Genomic DNA, 23805 nt, shown 5'->3' with positions numbered 1-23805 from the left:
TCCTGGGGTGGATGTCCAAATGGCTGTGGTTCCAGCACATGAGTGAGGGCTGTGCTGCTGTGCTAACAGGCATTTATAGCCCCCTTGACCCTGTCACTCCCCATAAATCCATACCTATTTCTGCTCTCATTTCACTCTATTTATTCCCTGGCAGGTCAGATATGAGACGCAGTGTTCATATCATGAGGCTAGTGAGAAACAGGGCTGGGGTAATGGGTAACATCAAAACGACTTTATTAGCAGAGCAGAAAAAAGAACTGTGGTGAAACCACCTGCCCAGGAAAATAATCTCAAGTCTGTCACAGATTCATTGTGCAGCTTCAGACATATCAGGAACTCTCCTTTTGCTAGTTGTCCTATCTATGAAATAAGAGAAAATGAGATTAAATGGTTACTAATTGCTTTAATACTATTTGACAGAGATTTAAAATGTGATTCTAGTGATAATTCATTTGTACAGCCTTTTTTCACAGACCTTTTTAAACTTCGTTCTCATTTTTCTCTAGGCAGAAGAGATCATGACATCTGTCAAAGAGCAGGAAGCCATTAGCCATCATGGTTTTCTTGCAGGAACGGGATAGTGCCCACAAAGTTACTCAAACAACTGTTGCATCCTCAACAGATTCATTAAAACAAGACAGAACCAGAGCTGGAGCTGGAGTTCCCAGAGAGCCAGATTGTTTCTGGCTCACCCAACAGTGTGGCTCAGGATGCTGCATCTGTTTCCTCGGACAGCTGGAGGTGCTGTGTGGTAGTGAGATGGAGAGGATGGGCAAGGTCTCTACTGAAAATTTGTTTAAAGAATAAGCTTTTGTACAGAGACATCCACATCCAGCCACATTCTACAGGCTTAAAAAACAACCTGGTTATCAAAAGATGGAACTGAAGGGAAAGCCATGTAACCCATCTCTCAGTAATCTAGAATCAGTGTTTTTCTCACATTTGGATGAGAAATGCTTCTGCCTGCCTGTAAGAGGACGGTCCATGCTCTTCTGCAGAGACAGTATCCAGTTCAGACCTCTGCCCACTGCAGTGAGATGGGAGGTGATGGCTCCCAGGACATGGCATGCTGGCAGAGGAAGATGGGCTCCAAGGCAAGTGACATTTCTGGCCTCATTCCCCTTATTCTTACAGCCTTGCAGCCGCAGATACCTTACTGAATTTCTGGAGATTGGAGGTGTCTCCTTTCCTCCGGAAATACTGAGGCTGAACCACCTGAAAGAAGAGGACAAAAGAGGGTTTGTAAAGCTGCTGTTGCTCACTGGAGACACTGGCAGGGAGCATAAGGAGCTCATTTGTGAAAGCTGTGGTACGCAGCATGTCCATTTGTGCTTTGTCCTGATTCAGGCAAGGATGTTCTCCCTGACCTCTGGCCCCTGGGGCTGCTTGCTGCACTGAGCCATTCCCTTCCCTCTGCCTGCTGATGGCAGATCCAGCAGTGCTGCTCTGGCTGGAAGGAGTTCGGAGTCTCAGCTATTTTTAACAAGCTCACTTTCTTCACAATCAATTTGGTGCGATATTGCTGCCTTGCTGGTTGCAATTCCTCCTGTTAAAACCACAACACAGTTTCTATCCTTACCTGCAGCATTCGCCTACTGCAAACTTTCCCAGAGTTCCTCTCTGGGGTGGGAGAGTTTTGTAGCTTGCATCTTTTAATAGCATTACAACTTTTTTTCCTGTTTTTCCTCCTGGGTAGTGGAAGCCAAAACCTGTTAGTTTTGTAGTTCAGAGGACGTTCTTAGAGGCCATGGGGTGATACATGCTGTCACAGCTTCCTCCAAGAGAGACAAAGCAGCAGGCTCAGTAGTGAGATCTGTAGCAACTCTGTTGGTGTGCCAGTTCCAGACTCTGTTTCTGTAAATGGCTGCAGAAGGGCCTTCCTTGGCCACTTACTCCAGCTGAAAATTTTGCTAACTGTATTTTAGCTGTGGCTCCTGACAAGGACGGAGAAATTTTGGCCTGGCTGTTTGAGCCACACTTCAAGCGGGACGTGGTACTGGGTTTTCTCAGAGTGACAGTGAAACAGCTGAGACAGCTCATCCAGGCACACAAGTTGGCATCTCTTTCTCTGCACAAGGGTGCAAGCCCAGACCAAGTTCTTAAATGCCTCCAACTCAGCAGAAGGTCAAAAGGATGCACAGGTTCTGCTGGACTCTTTGGGCCACAGCAATCCCAAGTACCAGAGCCAAGATCCCAAAACCTTGAAGCTGTGCTGTTGTGTACCTCCCCCCAAGCCCAGCGCGGGGCTGTGCAGACACTCAGGGTCACGCAGGTGAGGAGTGGGCCTTGCTGGGGACAACGAGCAGTGTTACCACCTGTGTCCATCCCTGCTCAGGCAGAAGCTGTGCCTGTCTCCTTGGCATTCTGTCTGCACTGGGTAGCCCTACTGCCTGGAAGAGAACAGTGTGGAGAACTGTGTAAGACTGTCCCTGTCAGTCTGCCCTTTTCCCCCAGGATATGATAGGAGATGTGCCCTGTCGGTTCATGGAGCCCAGGTTGGGTGTGCTCTGCTCAGTACACCTGGAGGTCCAGTACAAAGGTAAGATGTCTCTACGCACCCTTGTCGGTGTGGGGTAGCCTGGGCAAGGGTGCCGGGGGCGAAGGCCAGGCACAGGGGTCTCTCTCGAGCATCCCCGGGCCCCGATCCTGCCGGGCTGCGACCGACACGGGCTGGGCGGGGCGGGGAGGCCTATTACCATTCAGGATAATTTGCATACCCAGAGTGCACCGCGCGGAGCTGCCGCAGACACGGTAAAGTTCGGCCCGCTGCTCCCCGGTACCGCTGGTCCGGTGCAAAGCCGAGCTCTGATCGCTGCCGGGAGAACAGGCCGAGCCAGCAGAGGCTCCAACTTGGGGGCGATCGGCGTCGCCGTATCTTCAGAGGGGCAGCCGCGAATGGGTACTGGCCCAGGGCCGGCACCAGAGCATACTCTGGTTTCTCTTCAGATCGTATAAATCTTTCGCCTTTTACTAAAGATTTCCGTGGAGAGGAACAGGCACGAGTGTCGAGGAATTTTTTGAGGCTCCATTTCGGTGGAGCTACCCCTACTCTGGTGAAAAACAGAATAAACTTCGAGGCTGAGTTACTTCCAGGGCTAAGTGTTAGTTTAGATTGAGATACATGCGGTGTTCCAGGGCTGAAAGCGCAACCTGCTCAGGTTCCTCTCTCGTTAGCCCCGACCCCGCGTTCACGGTTCCATCCGCGCCGCCCCCGCCCTGGCGGCCGCCTCTCTGCCCCGGGCGGGTCAGCAGAAGCGCGTCACGGGGCGCGCTCGGAACCGCTGCTCCCGGTGCGGGCGATGCGGCGGAGCCGCTGCGTGCCGCCGCTTCGGACTCCGGGACAAGCGACAGCCGGGGACCTGCCCGGCAGTCACGGGCACTCCAGCCCTCCCAGGAGGATAAGGGGTGGTGTTGGCGCCCGCTCGGAGCTCAGCACCTTGCGTGGGATCCCAGCAAGACCCCCTCGCTGTCTAGCTCCGATCCGGGCGGCCTTTCCCGGAGCCGACTTTTTGCCTCTGCGCGGCGTCTCCTTGCCGTGGCGACGATGCGACCAGAGCCGAGCGGCGCGGGGTCCTTGTCCCCTCTCGGCTCGCTTTGTCCCCAGCTGCCCCGCTTCGCTCCCCCCGCCCCGGCAGGAGGGCAGGAAGCACCGGGCTTGGTCGGGGCGGGCCGCCTCCTCCGCCTGGTGTGATCAGCATCCCCGGGCTGCAGAGCAGGCAGCACCGGGCCGGCCCCGCCGAGCATCGCCGCTCCGAACCGGCGTGGCTCCGGGCTCGGGCCAGCCGGGCTGTGCTACCGGCCGGGGGCTGGTGCCGAGCCGGGTGAGGCGCCGGAAGGAGTGGGAAGTAGGAAAAGGAACTGAGTGAAGGTCGCCGTGTCTTGTGGGGCGGCGGCAGGGAGTGAGCGTATGTGCGGGGCGCAGCATGGCTATTCTCCGGTTTCTCTTCTGATCGCATTAATCTTTCGCCCTTTACTGAACATTTCCGTGGAGGGAAAACAAGTACGAGTCTTACGAAAATTTTAGTGGCTCCATTGCGGTGGAGCTAACCATTTACGGCTAAAGAAAGAGCGAATGCTGAGCTCATTGGGGTGGGTTGTCGGTAATTAATTGCGGCAATGGGGAATATAAGCGATCCCTAGCGGTTCGGGCCGTGCGGAAAATGGATTTGCTGCGGCACCGCAGTCAGCAACACCACCTCGCCCCTCCCATCCGCGCCGCCGGCTCCGCCTCCCGTTGCGGCCGCCCCGGACGGGGCTGATTTGCATGCCCAGGGTGCTCCGCGGCCCCGCGGTGCCCGGCGCTGCGGCCGCTGCCCCTCCCGGGCCCTGGGGGCTGCCCGGTGTGTGCGTCCCGCGGGGCCCGGCCGGGCGGGGATGCGGGGCCGGGGCCCGCGGGCGGGCTGGCGTCGCCCTCACCTATGGGGGGTGGAGCAGATGGTGGCTATGTCGGACAGGTATATCGGATCATACTCTGGTTTCTCTTCAGATCGTATAAATCTTTCGCCTTTTACTAAAGATTTCCGTGGAGAGGAACAGGCACGAGTGTCGAGGAATTTTTTGAGGCTCTGCTTCGGCGGAGCTACATTTTATGCGGTTAATAAAAGACTTCACAATGTTTTAGTGATGTTATGGTCAACCAGGTTATCTACCTGCTGCGTGTGACCCAGCGCTGTGCATTTCCTGCCCGTGCTCAGCAGCGCAGGCCGCAGTGGCCCAGAGTGTCTGCGCTGCGGCAGGTGCGTAGATTATTTGTACCTACAGTGCTTCCTGAAAAATTACATCCGTCCTCCTTTCATGCTACCAGCGTAACTCCAGTGCTTCAAAGCATCATTCTTTCTTAATGGTCCACATACACACACAGCCAGACTTTGGCTGAGAGAGTATGTATGTGTAACAGGCAGCTGCCACAAAAGCCATTGGGTGAGACACAGGAGCAGAATCTACAGGACCAGAATCTACAGGACCATAAAAAGAACCTTAGAGAAGTGGCATCCTTTCAGTAACGAAAAGACTGGGACATGTTCCTCCCAGGAAAGATTCACCCATTCACCTCTGGCACTCCTCTCTGCCGAGTATCCCAGCTCTGTCAAGTCTCCAGCCCTAAGCTGGTTAGAGATGGTGTGTTTGGGAATGAGGCAGAGTCACTGCCTGCAGATGGAAGTGCTCAGACCCTCCCTGCTCCTGCCATTAGAACTGGCTTGAAATTTTATTTATAGGGAGATGTGAAATCTGACTGGCCTTGTGTATTGGCACCCTGGTGACTGGGCCTGGAAGCAAAGTATGTTCTGCACAGGGCTGAAGGGTGCTGCATTGCTCATAGCCACTGTATTCTGCACACAGCTGGCAGCCACAGCCAGCAGCGAGACACCCCTTTATAAGATCAGCCTAGTGCCTATGGTTTACTGCATAATCCTCAATGAAATTCAGCTATTTGCACTAAAATTGGTTTATTCAGTATGAATTTCCTGCAGTGTCCACAAGATAGTGCTGTTAGAACACCTTTTCTGCAAAAGCAGATGACAGAATATGCTTGGTAGGTAGGGAGGCAAAGCTGAGTTTTCCAGTGACATCCTCACAGAGTAAGGGTGGTGATGTTTGAGGCCTCAGGTTTTTATGGTGACACAAGAAACTTGCCAGACTTTAATATACACCTGGAAGCTCCCACTGATCATTAAACAGTTGGTTCTCAGGAAGCCCCAGTTTTGAATGATTGTCAAACCATGCACAGCTGAACATTTCTTGTTTATTTTAGGACTCTGGTATCTGTTGGTGCTACTAGGGCAGGACAGGAACACAGCATTTTCCATTGGGACTGCACAAGAGGCACAGACTCAAGCCATTGGATAGCTCTTCCCCCATCCAGGGTAGGAGCTGATGGCCTGCAGATCAGGTCTCTAACTCCTAAGGCAGGCATAGGGAAAATAAGCAATGTTAGGGCCACAGAGGGAAGAAGTGGGCAATACTTTGTTCCTCACACAGGGAAAAGCTGGGTAATCCACAAGTACTAACACCTGAAATGGAACGGGATTGTCTTGCTTTTGTCCAGACTTAGTAGGGCATAGCAGCCCTTCTGCTCTGGCTGTGCCATCCTAGTATGATGCTGGCAGAGCCCAGGTCCAAGTCAGCTTTCACCGTTCAGAAACCCTCAGAGTGCTCAGCCCCACTCTGCTCCCAGACCCTAAACTGTTGAGCACAAAGTGCCCAAGCTGTGGAGGAGGATCATGCCTGGATTGAAGTACTCCTTTAAGTGCTCGTGACTAATGTTTGCTCACATCCCTCAAAGATCCCTAACTCTTTTGCTGTCTTTTCCAGGCCAGCCCTGAAACACTGCACACAATTGCTCCAGTCCAGGCTGAATAACTGGCCTCCAATATAGTTGGCATCTCCAGACACAGCAAGGATGCAGTCCACAGATGGCAGGTGCAGAGCAGGGGGTGGCCTTGTCACTTAAATTACACCCTTGACTTTCAGAGGGAGAAGGTAGCTCTAAGAAAAGGAGTAACAGTAGAAGGGTATGATGTTTGCATAGCTGCATCCTGTGTGGCTGAACCTAGAGCTCACACAACTATTTTGTGCTTTTGAAGACAAATGCTGAACTGAGCTGAATAAGTAAAAGAGAAGGCACTAGCACATGCCCTACAACTGTTCCTCCCCTAACCTGCTCTCTCTCAGAGGAAGGATCTGCAGGGCAATCTAGACCCAGCCTGCACACAAGGGCCATGGCAGCAGATAGCTACACCTAAGCCACCATCCCCCCTGTTAGGGGATCCCAGCAGCATCTCAAAATTGAGAGACAAAATGTATTTTCAGTGATTTTTATGTAAACATTACAAGTATAAGGACTTTGAAAAGAAACTTCATCCAATAAATCAGCCTCCCTACCAACAACCAGCCAGTCTTTAGGAGCTGTTAAACTTTACCATAATCAGCAAGAAATACTTTTTATAGGACAGATAAGATAGTGAGATCCAAGAACATTTATTTATTAAACTTCTTAAAATACTGGTTTTTACAAACACATAGTCCATTCTCTTTCCTTCCAGAAAAGCAAAACTTGTAACAGTTTTGCAATGTTTCAAGCACATCTGGAAGAGGTAATGTACTATACATGTGTAGTTAGTTCCCTAAGGGGAGACCACTGTCACCAGCAAAGGGCTAGCTATCTCAGGCAGAGACTGCAGACTCTCAGGCCCCCTACCCAAGCCTTGCAGTGGGTGCATTTTAGCACTTTGCTGAGTACCCTGATACAGGCCATGAAGAAAAAGGCTGCTGTGTTCACTGCCCTTGGGCATGTGACCTGCAGACACCCTACCACATTTAAAACAGGAGTGATACAAACCACTGACAAACATGCAAGACAAGACAAGCGCATGAAAGATTGCTTGTGAACCAGGTTTTGCTGTAATGATTAAGGCCTCCGCCAGCTAATCTGCTTGCTGGCTTGCTCTTCCAGTTGCATGGCAGTCCCCAGGGCATCCAGCGTTTCTGTAAAAAAAAGGTAAGAGCAACAGGGTGACTGATCAGAAAGCTGAACTCTCCAGAACAGCTGTCAGTCTCAGCAGACCTCAGCTATGCAGGACTGGGTGCTCAAACCCCCACAGGTATGCTGGTGTTACTTTCAGGTCTTTGGAAAAGTATTAGTGACAGTGCTAGTCAGTTACAGGCTCTAACATACCTCTGACACTAAGGAAATTTCTTGAGCTGTCCTCTACGAAGTACTTAGCTCTGCTCACAAAGGTCTCAAGATCATAATCTGGTTTCTCTGTGATTTGCAAGAGGCAGTCAAGTTCAGTAGCCATTTTCTGTATTTACAAGGATAACAGTGATGAGAAATGTACTTTCTAGAAATTCAATTAGTTTCTTCAAATCTGGCAGTCTAATCAACATAGCTGAACTTCTACAGACCAGGAGCCATCAGTGCCCATTAGCAGCAAGTAGAGGTTGCTATTTGGAGGGGAAAGGGAATTGGCAAAAGCACTGAAATGCCCCAGTTTAACCAGCTAGGCCAGAAAAAAAGTTGGCAGTGAGGAAAAAGTATCACCAGTAGTACAGCACCTTGCATTGGTGCCTCCCCAGCAGCACTTGGCCCAGATAAAGCAAGTTGCTATCAACATACAGAAGGTGGCCTGGGCTGGGTTTGCTGCTTCCTCGTACCTGTCTCAGTTCTCTGAGCTGCTCTACAACCTTCTCCTCCCGTTCACTAATTTGAGTCATAACCTCTCGATAGTTGAACATGTGTGGAGAGAGTTCTTCCTCATCATCCTTGGAGAACTGCAAGAAACAGCCCAGGTAAGAACAGCACATTGTTCCCAGCTTTGAGTTCTGGTTAGCCTACTGCATACACATACATTGAGTTGAAAAACTGAGCCTTCGGTACTGGTCTCAGCCTCCTCAGTCTCCATCTGACACTGAGTTTCACCACCTCCATCATGAGGGCTGAGCTCTTTCACTCTGCAACAAGAAGATTTGTCACTCAAATTCATTCTTCATCAGTTTCTTGGCTACAGCATCACAAAGCAGCTGCTGCAATTAATCAGTCAGCACTCAGCAATAAACAATCAGTTGCACTTCAAAAGTTACACAGTTACCATCCCCAGAACAGGCTTATATGGGCATGAAATCCTGAATATTGTGGGAAGGAAAGCCAGGAGATGTTTGTCTTTAGGAAACTTTCCTGTCTGGGCATCCAGGAGCCACTCTGGCAGTTACACTCGCATCAGTTGAGCTGGGACCAAAATCCCTTCACAGCAGGTGGTACATACCCCTTGTATTTAGACCCTTAGGTCTGTGTGTGACTATGCCACAGCAAATACACTATGAAGGTTACAGTCTTAGATTAGTATGTTAAGTATTTGTAAGTAAGTTAGGCCTGTGAGTGTTTGGCTTGTAGTAAATCAAATAGAATCTTATGTTAAATTATTTAAATGAGGCTATGGATTAGGTGCAGTTAAAATCTTTAGGCCTAAACCATTGGTCAAGTCCAGGGCTATGTTTGACAAAGGGGTCACACGAAACTTGTAACTCAAGGGGAGGGTCTCCTTCAGTCCTTTTCATCTTTACCATTTCTTTTTCTAACCTTACCCCTTTTTCCATTCCTCAGGCTCCCAGGTAGATAATTTTAAGTTCATTTTAATTTTAGATTGATTCTAGTCAATTTTCTCCTCTGTGTGCTTTAACCACCTAGTCAGTAGTAGAGTGAAACTTGCCAACAAACTGTCTTTCATTTCATTTTGAACTTGCTTTTGCTGCTACCTTTACCCGTGATTCTTTGAGTGAACTAAAACACTCATTCATTACACACATTCTTGGCACACCCTTACAGATGGGTCACAAAGCACTACAAAAAATAAAAGGCATGGAGATAACCATTCAGGACAGGGTAAAGTCCCTACAAGAACCAGGGCAGTCTGAAGTCTAGCATGAGAGGAGATTCCTTTGAGGAAGAGACATTACTCATGGTTTTACATCATCTCTATTATGTCTCACATTCAACACTCAGGTTGGTTTCATATGACAGCTCTTTAAGTTAAGATACTTTGCTCTTAACAACCATCCTCCAGGTTGCCAATACAAACAATACAAGAGAACTTGAGGTTCCAAGGGTCAGAGTAAAAGCAGCTAAAACACCTTTTACAATAAGATTAGAATCCCCAGGTCAGAAAGGCCATTACCTGTCAGCATATCTCAGCGTGTTTAAGGTGTACTCACACGAACTCATGCCTGGAGAAATCATTGCTATCTGCAAACACAAAAGAAACCGTAGTGACTCCTATCTGACTTTTGCTCATTAATGCTCCTACAGATCTCACCACACAGCTGGGACATTTGAGGAGAAAGGGCTGGAGTTGAGACAGCCAAGTCCATTTTTCTTTATGGATTCAGTAGAACATGCCAGCATCCCTGTATCCAACATTCCACTGTCCTTGTGTGCACCTGCTGTGCTTCACCATCCACAGAAAGCAAAGCCCTTTGAGACCACACTGAGCTCTCTTGCAGATTCACTGTATTAAAAAGACTTCCACAGCCCTGCTTCTACGAGAGCTGGGCACCACTCACAAATTTATTATCTCACTCACCATGGGCAAGTTTCCATGAGGAAAATATTTGGGTTTTGGGGCTTTTTTGTTTGTTTAACAAGATCTAAAGCTTTCTGACTTAAAAACCCCCTTGCTGTAGAGGAACATGCAGCTATTTGAATTATAGAACCCAAGCATTGTGTTTGACACGTGCATACTCACCATGCAGGTCCTTGAGTTTGCTCCTATGAAAGAGTCCCTTAGCACCTGTGTCAGCTTGCTCTCCCGAAAAGGGGTATGAGACTTGTTCTGCCCTAAAGCTCGGATGCACTCCTACAAAAAGAGCAGTCTTGTGAATGCAGTATTGGCACCTCTCTTCAAACAGCTCTGCAAGCTATCAACCACCAATTGCTGGTAAACCCAACAGGCTGAAGAATGGTCGCATGTATTGCTCCAAGTTCTTCACAGTCTTTAAAATATACTCCAGGTATGTGACAGGTACAGGACAGTAGGTATAGCCACCATGTATCACAAATCCCACCCCAGACTAAAAAAGATCAACTTGAATGAAGCTTGAAATAACTATACCAGTGTCTGTCCTGATAAGATGGCACTACTTTCCTGGAAACATTCTAAATGGAAGTATACTCTATTTTCAGGTTGCTCACATCCTAAACTAGTACTTTTTTTTTGGTTTTTTTTCTTGCACTGGAATGAAACAGAACAGAGTTCTGTTCTGATTCTAACCCTAGAGTTAGAATCCACATGTGGATTATCACTCTGGTCCAGGAGCTATAGCTCACCTTCAAAGCCAGCAAGCTCTTATTGATTTCAGCACCTTCCATCCGTGTCTGCCGATCAGCATTAGATGTGTCTGCACCCCTTTCATTTCCTGCTAGATCCACTAAGGAAAATTTGCCAATCATTTGTCCTCTTCGGCGCAGTATGATTTGGAAGCAGGCGTGTGACCGTGAAGAGCTAGCATTTGCAAAAGTCTGCCCAGATGTCCTAAGCAGAGATGCAAACAAGCCTTAGAAATGTGTAATGCAACAGGTCCTGACAGCACTAGATAAGACCTGTAGCCATTCAATTAACCTCCTAAGGTTTATCCCACACATTAATACTTTAATGTTTGTGTGAACTATAGAATTGCTTCTGCTATAAGAGCACAGAATTACTTGTGAAAAATACCAACTGGCACCCTGCTTACAGGAATTCAAGGCTATTTAAGCTGTCTGGCTCAACTCAGCCAGCCTACATTGGAATGCCTTTCTGAGTGCTAAAGCCTCACATGCACTTGAGCTGGAAGTCACACCTTCAGCACACCACATGTCATTTTCCTAATGCATCTGCCATTATACAGTAAGCTCAGCCAAGCTCCCCACTAAACAGCATTAGCTGTGCTAGCACATTACAATCATGTTAAATCCCTTTCTCCAGCCAAGCTGGCTTGGCACTTCACCTCTGCTGTGCAGCTGCACCTGCCCCATCACTGCAAGGCACACAGTGACATCTTTTAATTTAAATCTCCCTGTGACCTCCTTTATCATTTATTCCCTGAGAATGCTGGCAGGTTCGCTGTTCCACCATCATCCCTGCTACTGGGGAAAAAGGAGGGAGTAGCCTGAAATGTAAAAACAGTTCATGACTAAATTACTAGCCAAAAAAGGCTGCACAGAATGCTGAACAAGCTTTTAGGATGTGCATGTTTGCCCACATAGTAGAGTACAGAAGCCAAGAAGCTCTCATTTGCCTACAAACATTTCCACAGCAGTTGCAACTTAACTGAAACAGATAACACTCGGTAATACAGATCTTAGCTCCCAATTAAAGATACCAGTATGATGGCAGAGCTGCCCCTACCACAGCCTTTCCTGCCAGGATGATGTGCCAAGCCTACAGCTGTCCCTTGGCACCTGCTTTCAAGGACTCTTTAGACAAGATTCCTGAACAACATGCAGTATTTTTGTTGCCATTGGAATAGCTCATCTGGCCTGCAGTTAAGCCAAACCATTTTTGCAATTATGGTTCATACCAGCTGCCGTTCCTTGATCTTACAAGCCCACAGGGAGCTACTTGTATTCCTGTAGACTAGCTGATACTAGAAAGCACCAAGGCAGCCATCTCCTCATGTGAATGGTTTCTCTTATTGGAGTTCCATGAGGATATATGAACAAGGAGCTCTGACACTTTCTATGGGAGGCAGGCTGAACCCACCCCTTCTACTCCATGGCTGTGTAACCACTTCCTGGCATTCATGCAGAGGTGCTGCTCAGTGCCTTTACTGGGAACAACAAGCTTCTGTTTAAATCTCAAACCACCAGCTACAGGCATCATACATGCTTTTCTAAACATGGAGATGCAACAGGACACAACTCCTCTTTGATAGGTTTTATGTCATCAAACCTGCAGGCACTGCCCATCGAGATCATTTTGATGACATCCTCAGCACAGCCAACTGGTTTTTCTTGGAGACCAACAACCTGGACCTGTTGCTTGCCATCCTCCAGGACTCGAAGTTTGGCCTTCTTATTCAAGAGGTCAAACACCTATATTTAGGCAAAAAGATTGAGGCAAAAAGACTCCTTGTAAGTATTTTTCCCTGTCTATAAAGCTATATAGAAACAGCATCCTTAACATAGACTTCAAATTCAAATGAAAACACACCAATATAAACAGAATACATAGAACTATAGAAAGTATGAAGTTTGACTCAGTTACTTATGAAATAGTCAACCAAAGAAATCAGGGCAAGATTTAAAAATAAAAAAAGGTCTTACTTTTCCATTGTATATTTCAAAGAAAGTCACATAGACTTCCAGATTCTGATTCCTGTACCTGGGCTGGTTTAGGAGGAGAAAGACATCTTGTGCTAGTGAGGAAAGACAGAAGTTTAGTTAACTGGTTTAAAACACATTCTAGTTGCTACTTGATCTACTGTCAAACACTGCACAGCTATGAGGCAGTGTCTAGCACTGAGTGACAGTCGTCCAAACAAACGCTAACAATCAGTGCTGTGCTACCATCTGGAGAACAGATTGAGCAGCATCCTTACCCAGGGACTGAAAACAGAAAAATACAGGAATTTCAACTGCTAATGCCACCCACAGACAACACTCTTTACTGCTCTGAGGGAACACTGGGATTCTCTATTGTTTTGGGCAGGCCTGAAAAAGCCATATGTTTGTGTTTCAAGTACATCTTGCAGAAAGTCTAGAAAACATGCAACCCTGAACATCTGCATTGCTGAAATTTGGAGACAATATACCAGCTTAGTTGACCCTGTGGCTGGATCCAGTGCAGCTTTGCACAATTAGGCTCCAGATTTTGAAGCTGAGCTGAAAAGTAAAGACTCCTTCAGGGCCAGTTGTAACTATTTTTCAGAGATCAGCCAACAGTTGTTCCTGGTTCAGCAGCCATGCTGCTAACTAAGTTCACACAGTGTCTTTCTAAAGGGAAGGTAAAGGTCAGGTTTTGTAGTACTTTCCAGACATTATATCAAGGAAGGGCTTCTAAGCATCTGTTTTCTGAAATAATTTTGGACATGCTAGGGTTTTTTTTGCATTTAAGGCTTATGGAAAGAAACACAATACATACACCCTTTTGCCAAAAAAGTTTTATATCACAAATGGGTAGAGTTGTGTTGTACTCGGATACGTCTGAGACACAAGCAAGGCAGAAGAATCAAAATTAAATGGTTCTGCCCAGCAAATGCCCAATTAGAAAATGCATCAGAAACAAGTAGCTTCTGGTGAGTTCAGTAGGGATGTAGACACAGGCTAGAGGAAAGATATTTTCTGAAATGAATGAAAAAAATAATCATTTAACACAAATTACCTCCTGCAATCATCAGCACTTATTATTGAAAACACAAATACTTTATGTATCTTCTACTGGACATGTTTAAAATAACCCTAAAAACCAGATCTTAACTAGATAAGATAAACAAGCATTAATCTGGATTTTTGTATGTATAGAAGAATCAACTCACAGGCAAAAGCATATATGCCCCTCGAGGCATTCTGGCCTCTCCCACAGAAGTCTCCGCCCATAGTCTGTGAAGAGAAAAGGCCAGAGGTCAGGCATAGCACCAACAAGTCAGCCTACCTGATCTTAGTCCCAAAAACAGACCAGGAAGTTACCATAGATAAGCCCCAATGCCAGCAGGATTACTGGAATGCAGTGCCAAATTAGTTTGCAGCTTCCCTATCAGTTCAAAAAGAAGATCTGACCTACACAAAGCAGTGCACCTGTAAGGCTCTGGGGTGCAGAGTCAAAGCAGTTGTTCCTCCAAGGAAACTCCTTTGACAGCACAACCAAACTGCCTCTAGTCAGAAGAGAAAGCTTCATTTGTTAGGATCTAGGTCAAATAACATTTTCACAACTACTTGCAAAAGTTAACATGAAAATACAAATTTAGAGCAGACAATACCTTTAACTCCTTTGACCAAAGTATCTTTAATCACACAAAAAAATTTCAGTTAGTGCTATCCTAGTGACTTGCTCTACCACTGTTATTTAAAACACAGCTCAATCTGCCAGAGTTTAATGTGCAACACTCCAGTCTCCAGGTACAGCTGTTGGCCCTGCACTGGTTTTGCCCTAGGACTGGGAAGGGAAAGTAACCTCACCTATGATTTTAGTGCATCACAGCTGTATTCCTGTAAGGAGGCTCAGGTAAGCTGGTTTCTCTGCCCTTTCCAGTGCAGTGAAAGGTAGCCTGTGTTCAAACTTGTATAAAGCTCCAGCTTTTTGTCTGGATTACTGGAAAAGATCTACAGCTCACTACACAACACTAAGGGTAGGAGGTCCTAGCCTAAAACTTGCCTCTAACACTGAGCAACAGCAATGACTGTCTGATTACTCAAAGCAGTGCATTAGCCCAGTCCAGTGCAGACCACTGTGGTTTGAGGGAAATGCTTCTTGCAGAACAAGAACAGGACAGCACATTTGACTCCACTATCATGCTGTGGCTGGAAGGAGTGGTTAGAAAGCAAACACACTAACTCACCCACTTCACAAACAATGCCAGATCACTTAAATAATTATGTGCATCATGAGGCTTATTTTTGTGTAATTGCTGAATTATTTGGAATACCTCCAAGCTCAAAGCACAGGAGAGACTAGCCTATGTCTCAGACACAGGCTAAAAGCCCCTCCACATAGACAGGAGTTAAACAGCAACAGGCATTTGAGGCAAGGAATAGCCATGACTAAAACTGACATATCAATACATCCTAAATCTTTGAAAAGCCAGATTTTTTTTTTAAGAGAAAAAAAAATCTTTTTATATTTCTTTTTTTTTTTCTAAAAAGATTTTTTCTAAATCTTTTCAAAAGCCAGTACAATTTTCCACACAACCTCAAAGGAAACCCACTGGTACATAAAGCTACAGAAAAAGAGTTAATATCTTACAAAGTATTAGCTTTAAGACAATAAAACCAAGATCGAAAATTCTTACACAATCCTACTCATACTCAAGTATCAGGAAGCTTTGAAATACTTTATCAAAGCTAGAAAATTTGAGACCTTGGAGAAAAACTTACATGTGTCTTGCCACTGCCTGTCTGGCCATATGCAAAGCATGTCGCCTTCCCACCTTCAAAGATGGTCTCTACAAGAGGTCTAGCAGTGAATCTGAATATTCAAAACATAAAATAGTTACAGCAAATATTTCATACACTGCTTCATCATCATCAGTTTTAACAAGAAACAAAACTAAAGAAAAAAAGCAAATCCTTTGGCAATCAGCAAGGCTATGCCAGAAATAAGCCTTAGACTTTTCAGTCCTTCAGCTTCCTCCAAAAAGGATTCTAATACTTATTTCAAGTAAGTTTCTTAAGCTTAGATGCCACTGGCCACAGCTCCCTGCCTTTATCAGAAAGTCATTTCCAGTAAGCAGCAAGCATTACCTGTATACCATTTCATTCGAAGAAGTTTCATCAAATGAAAAGTCAAATCTAAATGTTTGGGTTTCGAGGTATTTTGTCAGGTCCACTTTCTGCTTTGGCTCATGCACCATCAGGACACACTTGCTCGGAACAGTAACCACATCACATTCCTTCTTTTGAAGTTCTGTTGACAGAAAAGACCCTCAGTTTTAACAAAAACAGTTAGAACAAAGTCAAACTGTTCAAGACAGAGCTGTTTGGTTAGTACACTCACCTTGCTTATTGAGAGGGCGCTTTCTCACACAGACACAAATCCTGTGCTCTTCTATCTAAAAGAAAAGTAAGAAAAGAAGTAATTACTGCCCAATTGCATTCCTTCTTTATTACAGGGAGATCCAGTGCTCCCTCACATCCATTTTTCTTTATGCTGATCAGAGTTGCTTCTGAGCCGTCCCACTCATGCAGGGATGTCAGCCTTAAAGTGCATTCAGCGCAAAAGCAACACTACAAATAATTTACCTTTATGCAGCATTCTCCAACATGTAAGGTGGAAATGCTTTCCAGCAAAATTTGATATCAATACTGCAGCTATGGTCAAATAATTATTCAGGCAATTAATATTTTCATTTGCCCCGGAGGCTTTTGGTAACCTGGAGTTCTTTACTGATGCAGCAAGTTGAGCTATTTGTGCAGCACAGCTACACATCAGATGAGCTGGGAAGGGCATATGCCATTGGGTGAGACAGAAGGGAAAGGTAACGAGCTCTTCTTCTGTCACACACAGCAATAGCTACACAGGGTTTTTTATGGCTGAAGGTACTGACCAAGTTAGGGTTCTCTAGTTTTCAACCTCTACTTTTGCTCCTCCACTTTTTGACATATTTAAAAATTGATCAACATCTTCTGTAATAGATCAACAGACCATTTTAAATTGTACCTATTCCTACAACAATGGCTGTGCAACTGATGGTCACACATCATTGCATGATAATTCTTGAACCACAGACTCTTCACTAGTGACAAAGTAAAACAAGACAGCTTAACCCTAAACAGGGAAGGCAAATGACCTTACAGATACCCCCAACTTCCTCAAGCTCACAGTACACTCAGAGGATTTCCAAGGTGCAGCAATGCACCAACTGCTTGATGCCAACATTTTCAGTACAAAATAGAGAAGTTTGTCTACAGGTTGCAGTTAGTAGCCTCAGTATTTACTTACTGGATCATTTATAGATATTGGCTGGCAGTTTAAAGTTGCTCTGAATGCCTGGATCATACGTGCAAACTCCCAGTTTGGATAGGTGCTGTCAAACTCCTGCATGGAAAAACATGGATGTGAATGCGATTGATCTGTTACAGCAAAAAAAGGCCACAGAGACTATCAAACAAGCAGGTGTATGCAATTCAAAGCATTTTACAAGATTCACAACTTCCTAAAATCAGAATCAATCCATCCTTATGTAAAGCTTTCTAAGAACAAAGCCCGTCCAAAATATGTTTTGGTTTCAACTACGGTAGTACAGGGTCCTATAGAATTTCCCCTTACAGGGGTATTGCAGAGTACTCCACCTGTGCTCGTTTTATCCTGATTTCACTATTTTGAGCTCTCTTTTCTTCTCTCTTGGTTCTCATTTTCTCCATCTCTTTCACAATGTTAGATCTTCTTCGAACTAAATAAAATGAAAGCAGTTCCTTGGGTTAAAATTTCATACTAGGTTTTAAGCATAAGACAAATAGTTCAACTTTTCCAGGTTGCTGACAGACTAGCTCATACAGGAAACAATCTTCAGGATGGCCATTAATTTTGCAGCACTTCCTTCCCAAATCAGATCTAACTATCGCAGAAACTACCTCAGAAGTCACACTACCACCCTAAAGCAAAGGCAGCCTTTCTGAGGCAATACCACTATAACAGAATTACACATCTGTAATAAATAGTGATCAAGATATTCTGTCTTGCCGCCGAAGTCACCTTTTCAAAGCTTTAGTCTGAGTACACAAAGCAGCAATCAGAGTGATTCACTGCTGACTGATGAGTCAGTCTTTACCCACTGCTCCCTGGTACCTGGGCTCATTGAGCAGCTCGCTCTAGCAGCAGGCAGATGATTCTCTGTGTCTCCATTTACACTTGCCAGTGAAGCTTCTGGAACACAAGCCAGCCCGCTAGGCCTGGTTCGGCCAGCTGCAGAAAGAAGCAAAGAAGCCAGACCAAAACCAATAATTAGATTGCAAAGATCAAGAAAAATTTTGTAATTTGTAAAGCCTCATAGACCACAGGCATTTCTCAACTCCTGCAGCAAGAGAGTGAACTATCTAAAACCTGTGGTAAATGTGCAAGTAAACTTTTAAATCCTTTGCCAAAAACCAATTTTCATGCAATGCTGCAAATCAAGGCCAAACCAACTAGACAAGAATTTAGTATCAAGCCTCTTATTTCAGTGTTTTTGTTGAATTTAACATGCAAGGCATGCCCTCAGCTATTCTTAGGGTAGCCTAGCAAAATAAATAACTACAATTTTGTAATGCAAGGAGGCTCAAGTTCTTGCTCTACTCAGCCAGTATAGGTAAAACCACTACCAATATGGTTAGAGGGTGTGTTGTTACTAGTGTTTAGGCACTTCTCTTCCCACTCTAGCACCAGGAATACCATTTTGTGTCATTAAGCAGATAGCACATCCACCCAATTTGCCCAACCACAGCTCTCTGGCTAAGAAAGTACATCATTATTGCACAACATTGTTTCCAAACTCCTTTGGAAAACACTTCAGGCAGCAGCCCTGGATATTTGCATTGGGGCAGACCTCTAGGTCGCTCATTTTATTTGTGAAAAAGTTCAGGTTGCTCTCCCACTGGGATTTGCAGCTTGAATAATTAAATGCACTCAAAGTGAAAATTGTTTCACATTAAGAATTCACTAGACTGTTTCTCCACTTACCAGCAACTGTCAAATATTTTCTGGTTTGCCCAGAAGTGGAGGGATCTACTGCCATTTCTTCTTCCTGGAAGCCACACTGGGGTTCTGTGATAGCAGACATCCTGGAACGGCCACGCACAGCTTTGGAAACAGGAATCCAGGGACACTCAGACACATGCAATTAATCAGTTGTTCACAAAGGACAGAGCAATGGAGAAGGTGTGATTAAAAGGATCTTTGCCATTAGCAAGTGCAGGACAAAGCAATGTGTGTGGGTGAAAAGTGGTCAATAAACCCACCACCACAGAAAAGCAAACAGTTCATGCCAGATTTGCAATTCCAGTGAATTTCTTTCAGATCCCACTAAGGATTCTCATGAGGATATGGCAGTTCCAGTACCCTAAAAATACCTAGGAAGGAGGAAGTTTCAAGTCAGAAAACCACTAAATCCTCTGAAGCTTCACACTTGCAGGGCTGCATGAATTAACTCTTTGATGGTGACACGAGTACGGCAGCCTGGCAAGTGGCCATGGGCAGCACTGTGCCCACCTACCCTGAGGGCACCCACACACAGGCTGAGTGTGGTGCACAGCAGGCTGGGAGCTCCATGGCACTACATTCAGCTAAAAAACCCTGTATAACCACAACAGCAAATCTTTGAAAAAGGTCCCTTTGTAGGCAGTCTCCATTTTCACATGCCAAGGTATTTCTTTCACTGTGATCAAGTCCTTTACAAAGCTTCCTAGGACAAGGATTGGAATGTTTACCTCAATAGATTTGTTTAAAAAAAAAAAAGCAAACCTGATATGAAAAAGAAAGTGTGATGTGCAAGCTAGAACTCCCTTCACCTCTCATGGCCAGCAATTATTAGAATTTATCCAGAATTAATCAGTTATTTCAAAGGACACCAGATCTGTTGGAGACCAAGGGTTCTTTTCAATTCTGAATCAAATTCCTTAGACCCATACACAAAATTCATTGTCCCTGTTAACTCTTTACCTTGAATCTGCTGCTCATGTGCAGAGACATTAGATGTGACTGCTGCAATTTTAGAAACAAAAAGCATCAGTTCCATTATACTCAGAAAGGGCATTTTATTCCATTTTCTCTTGTCCCACATGCCCAGACCTGATCTCATCTCACACTCAACAGCACTGTTGCTATAAATGCTGGTGCTCCTGGACAGGCAGATTAACTGGAGGATTCACTCCATCTAAATGGGTTTGAGTCAAGTGATTCTTGTATGTGAGGATATTCAGCATCCTCAAAAATTCCTATTGATTCATGGGACTGAGGCAACACCTATTCCTTAATTAATTCTGAGAGCACTGCTTCTGCTTCTCTCCTTTCCTGAATAAGAGAGACAGACACCTGCTGATCTTCTTTAATTTGTTTAGTCTAAGAACGTGAGTGAAGCCAATGTTAGCTTTCTAAATAGTGCAGTGCAGAGTTGCAACAGGACAGATACTCTGACACTCCCGGGGTTTAGCTAGTTTTAACAATAGAAATTATTTGATGAATACTGACAGCACTGCTGCTCTAAGCTCTGAGCAGGGCCAAGACTGTGCCACTAGGACAGGCAGCAGATAGTTTAGTTATGCAATTAGATTCTATACTTCAGGAGAGCTGTGACCTCTGCAAGGACACGTTTCCATCAAGCAGTGACTGGATTCACACACAATGTGTTTTCCAGCTGGCTATCCAGTTCTATTAACAGACAGTCATGACTTTACCACATCATTTTGCTTGTCAGTTCATAAAATTTATGGAGTTCTCTGAATTTGAGGAAGATCAGGATACTCCAGTACAGTACAACTTCTTACACATTAGGATTCTTGGATAACTCCTGCCTCTCTGATGCCAGGGAATTTGTACTGTTGTCTTCTGGGACCAGCTTCCCTGTCTCACATTGCATGCAACAGAAGAGGCCAAACCCGCACAGATGTTTTGTTTACAGCTCAGCTGAATGGAGAAGCACAAGTTTAATCTGGACAAGTTTTGGCTAACTATGCACTCTAAGAGAATCATTAAATCAGTAATCATTCAACCTCAGCATCATACAGTGTATTACAAATAGACCTGTAATGCTGCCATTTGCAATTCAAAAAGCCTAAAGAGTCAGCTAAAAAAGCTAAGAGAAGGTAGAAAATAGGCATTTTCTAACTCCTGACACCTCAGGAAGAACAATTTCTTAGCAATCCCACACTGACATCTCTATCTACCCTTCTGGCTTTGCTCAACACATTGTACTGACATGCAATCAGGGAGCTGGGCACACCAGCTGGCACTTTGGCTGCCTGCTCTGAAAAGTCTCCAAGCATAAAGCTCTACTTACTGTCCAGGGAGACTGCTTGATGAGGAGACATACATTTGTCACCACTATTTCTTTCTTGTCCTGTCTACTCTCATTCTGACACTTTTAATCTTAATAATTGCCACTTAACTTCTATTGCTTGTGGCGCTTGCAAAGCTCCATACAGAAATTTAAAACTACAACAGCAACTGCCTAGTGACATTTAAAGCAGGGAATAACTACAGCAATACTGCAGAAAAGAACACATCAACAAACCCCAGCTCACAGGAGCAGGACAGCAACCTGTTAGGAGAGTTCCTGCCCTCAGGAGTCCAAAACATTGGTATGAGATATTTGTTAGCATTGCCCAAATGAGCATTCTTATGATGCACTGAAGTACAATAATATCACTCCAGTGAAAACCTGCACGTTCCACAAGGGTATAGCAGAGGAAAAAAACCAAACTTTTTCTCACCTTCCCGAGGAGGAGGAGCAGGAATTCTTGAAAGGGTTGTTCTACGCTTCGGTCTCTGAAAAACAAGGAATGCTGTAAGCAATTGGAGCAAGCAGCAAACACCTAGCACTGCTCTTCAGGGCAACATCAATACAACAAGAATTTCTCACCAAAGCCTAACTATGAGACAGAAAAGACAAGTTAGAGATCTCAAACTTTAAGGCTGAGAGCATTATATAGAACAAGACCTATGCGTTAGTACCTCAGAAAAAACTCAACTACTTGAAAGCACTTACCTGGACAGTTACATTGTCTTGCACAGGAACATTCTCTTTCACATCAGCAGGAGGTATTTCTAATAATTCAGGATTGATTGCAAGCACATCATTAATATCAACCTGCAAGAGCAAAGGCAGGATTTTACATGGTAGAACACTGCTGCTTGCACTTAGGGACTGTTATCTTTCTAATCTGGACTTTCAGTGAAGGCAAACAAACTTGACCCACCACCTGCCAAATGTTACATTAAAATTGCTTGGAAGAGCAAAACAGTAGTTCCTATTCCATTTGAGCAATCTGGTACATCTAAATACACCAGACAAAATATGCTAGTTAAGCCCTTTACCCTCATCTGCCAAACACCACACAGCTCTGCAGGTGCCATAGAGCTCTTCTGCAGAGAAGGGCAAAGCCCATTTGGCATCCCCTGCTCTAATCTCCCACTGCTAATCTTAGTAAATCTCAGCAGCTCTGTAACTTCTGTGCTAGGAGAGCATTAAGTGTTTACTGTGTGATTGTGCTTACCGAAATAAACGTCAAAGAGCTGCTTAGACTCTGGGAAATGAAGGATTCAGCATTTAATCCATAACTTAATTCACCTGCATCTTCATTTGCTACTGCAAACAACTTCACCTGGGACCAGCTATTCCTGACTGACCCCCATGTGAAATCATAATTCTGCCTTCACCTCATCACATGCACAGCATATAAGAAAATAGATGGATTTTGAAGTATCTTCCAAAAGATTTAACATCTTAGCACATGAATGTAATTTAGTCAATAATTATATCAAAATCTGTGTATTTTTTATATTAGAATGCAGCAGGCACATGCACAGAGTAAGATTTGGTTTCTAACAACCAGCCAAGGGCAACTTTTAATATTTTCACTGAAATTCAGAGTCTACACATTACTAGAGACTCTAGAAAGACAAGTACATTTGCTTAGTATCAGACTTAAGTGTCAGAATTTCAGCCATATAGCCTTCAACTGTCCCAGACTCCCCTCTCTCCCATCCCATCTCACACTGTATTTATTTCATATTGGTGCAGAAATTCAGGAAATCAAACCCAGCCCTGTCAACACGGCACCTTGTTGGTAACAGAGTTTAAGGAAAGTCTAAAGGCCATAGTATAAGACATAGAAAGCCAACAAACAGAGCTGGAAAACTGGAATATTAGGAGCATTGGGACAGTCGACAGTGCGAGAGGCCCAACACCTCCCTGATCCCTCTGAAAGGCAAAGGGTGTAGCTTTGGCACTGCAGCTCTCACGCTTTACCTTGGCACATCTAGGGCACTGCTTTCATTACGTGTAAAGCCAGGAGAGCACGGAGCGAGCTGCAGCAGCGCAGCCCAGCCCGCCCAGCGGGGCAGGAGCGCTGGGCCGCTCCGGACGAGCCTCGGGCTGCCCAGGGCCCGGCGGCATCGGAGCGCCCGCGGGGGAAGAGGCCACGAGCAGCCCTCACTCACCTCCTTGCCTTTAGTGGCACCGCTCTCAGACCACTCCACGGTTACGCAGGAGTGCTCCTCGTTCACTACCTTCACCGTGGCCTTGTGGATTAAGCCTGGAAAAAGCCAGCATTAAGCCCAAACCTGCCCGCCCCACACCGCCGGGCTCCTGCGGGCGGCAGGGGCCGGGACGCTGCAGACACCCCATTCCCCACTCCTCACCACTGCTCCGCTTGATGTTAATAACGACGCCGGGATAGACGTTGCGGCAGAGGCGGGAGTCCATGGCTCGGGGGCAGGAGCCGCGTCCCGCCCCAGCAGCGAGACGCCCGCACAGCAACCGCCGCCCGTTTAAACCCCGCGCGCCGGCGTGCCGCGCGGCCTGCCGGGAGCGCCGCGGGACTACATCTCCCGGCAGCCCAGGCGGCGGAGTGCGGCTCTCGGGGGGGAGGAGGGGGAATGGGGATGGGGGCCTGGCGGGCCGCTGCCGGGGAGGGAGGCTGGGGCG

At 45.7% G+C, this 23805-nt stretch overlaps 2 protein-coding genes and 3 non-coding genes across 8 annotated transcripts; 4 read left to right on the top strand and 1 right to left on the bottom strand.

Annotated features, from left to right (window-relative positions):
• The first annotated feature begins 2926 nt into the window (after positions 1–2926).
• Positions 2927–3041, top strand: LOC119704284. Its single transcript, XR_005257917.1, has one exon. It is a non-coding gene; the product is annotated as a U5 spliceosomal RNA (small nuclear RNA).
• Positions 3042–3123: 82 nt separating this feature from the next.
• LOC119704136 lies at positions 3124–4610 on the top strand. Its single transcript, XM_038144920.1, has one exon. The coding sequence runs from the start codon at positions 3300–3302 to the stop codon at positions 3864–3866; it is 567 nt and encodes a 188-aa protein (XP_038000848.1). The 5' UTR covers positions 3124–3299; the 3' UTR covers positions 3867–4610.
• On the top strand, positions 3930–4045 carry LOC119704286. Its single transcript, XR_005257919.1, has one exon. It is a non-coding gene; the product is annotated as a U5 spliceosomal RNA (small nuclear RNA).
• LOC119704285 lies at positions 4467–4581 on the top strand. The gene has a single exon (XR_005257918.1). It is a non-coding gene; the product is annotated as a U5 spliceosomal RNA (small nuclear RNA).
• A 2352-nt stretch (positions 4611–6962) lies between the features above and the next one.
• Positions 6963–23728, bottom strand: KIF2C (kinesin family member 2C). 4 transcript variants are annotated; one of them, XM_038144916.1, is made up of 22 exons: positions 23520–23728; positions 23319–23413; positions 21865–21966; positions 21590–21644; positions 19821–19862; positions 18843–18962; positions 17973–18089; positions 17477–17577; positions 17127–17222; positions 16182–16236; positions 15929–16091; positions 15563–15653; positions 14008–14071; positions 12797–12888; positions 12423–12565; positions 10820–11024; positions 10239–10349; positions 9672–9739; positions 8349–8451; positions 8155–8271; positions 7676–7802; positions 6963–7485 (listed from the first exon to the last, which is right to left on the bottom strand). In XM_038144916.1, the coding sequence occupies exons 1-22, from the start codon at positions 23581–23583 to the stop codon at positions 7409–7411; spliced, it is 2208 nt and encodes a 735-aa protein (XP_038000844.1). In that variant the 5' UTR covers positions 23584–23728; the 3' UTR covers positions 6963–7408. The 4 variants fall into 4 exon arrangements, with proteins under 4 accessions (XP_038000844.1, XP_038000845.1, XP_038000846.1 ...); XM_038144917.1 differs by lacking the exon at positions 19821–19862 and having other exon boundaries at positions 23520–23726; XM_038144918.1 differs by lacking the exons at positions 23319–23413; positions 23520–23728 and adding an exon at positions 22194–22577.
• Between the last annotated feature and the right edge of the window lie 77 nt (positions 23729–23805).

This window comes from Motacilla alba, chromosome 8 (assembly GCF_015832195.1).
Source record: "Motacilla alba alba isolate MOTALB_02 chromosome 8, Motacilla_alba_V1.0_pri, whole genome shotgun sequence".
NCBI classification, from domain to species: Eukaryota; Metazoa; Chordata; class Aves; order Passeriformes; family Motacillidae; genus Motacilla; species Motacilla alba.
This window is presented reverse-complemented; position numbering and strand designations above follow the sequence as displayed.

Excerpts from the sequence above, each read along its gene's own strand:
- LOC119704136 (XM_038144920.1), top strand. The coding sequence starts at position 3,300 with ATGCGGCGGAGCCGCTGCGTGCCGCCGCTTCGGACTCCGGGACAAGCG.
- KIF2C (XM_038144916.1), bottom strand. The coding sequence starts at position 23,583 with ATGGACTCCCGCCTCTGCCGCAACGTCTATCCCGGCGTCGTTATTAAC. Across the intron at positions 15,654-15,928 it reads TCGAATGAAATGGTATACAG|ATTCACTGCTAGACCTCTTG; the intron begins GTAATGCTTGCT and ends TTGAATATTCAG. Across the intron at positions 12,566-12,796 it reads TTGAAATATACAATGGAAAA|GTGTTTGACCTCTTGAATAA; the intron begins GTAAGACCTTTT and ends GCCTAAATATAG.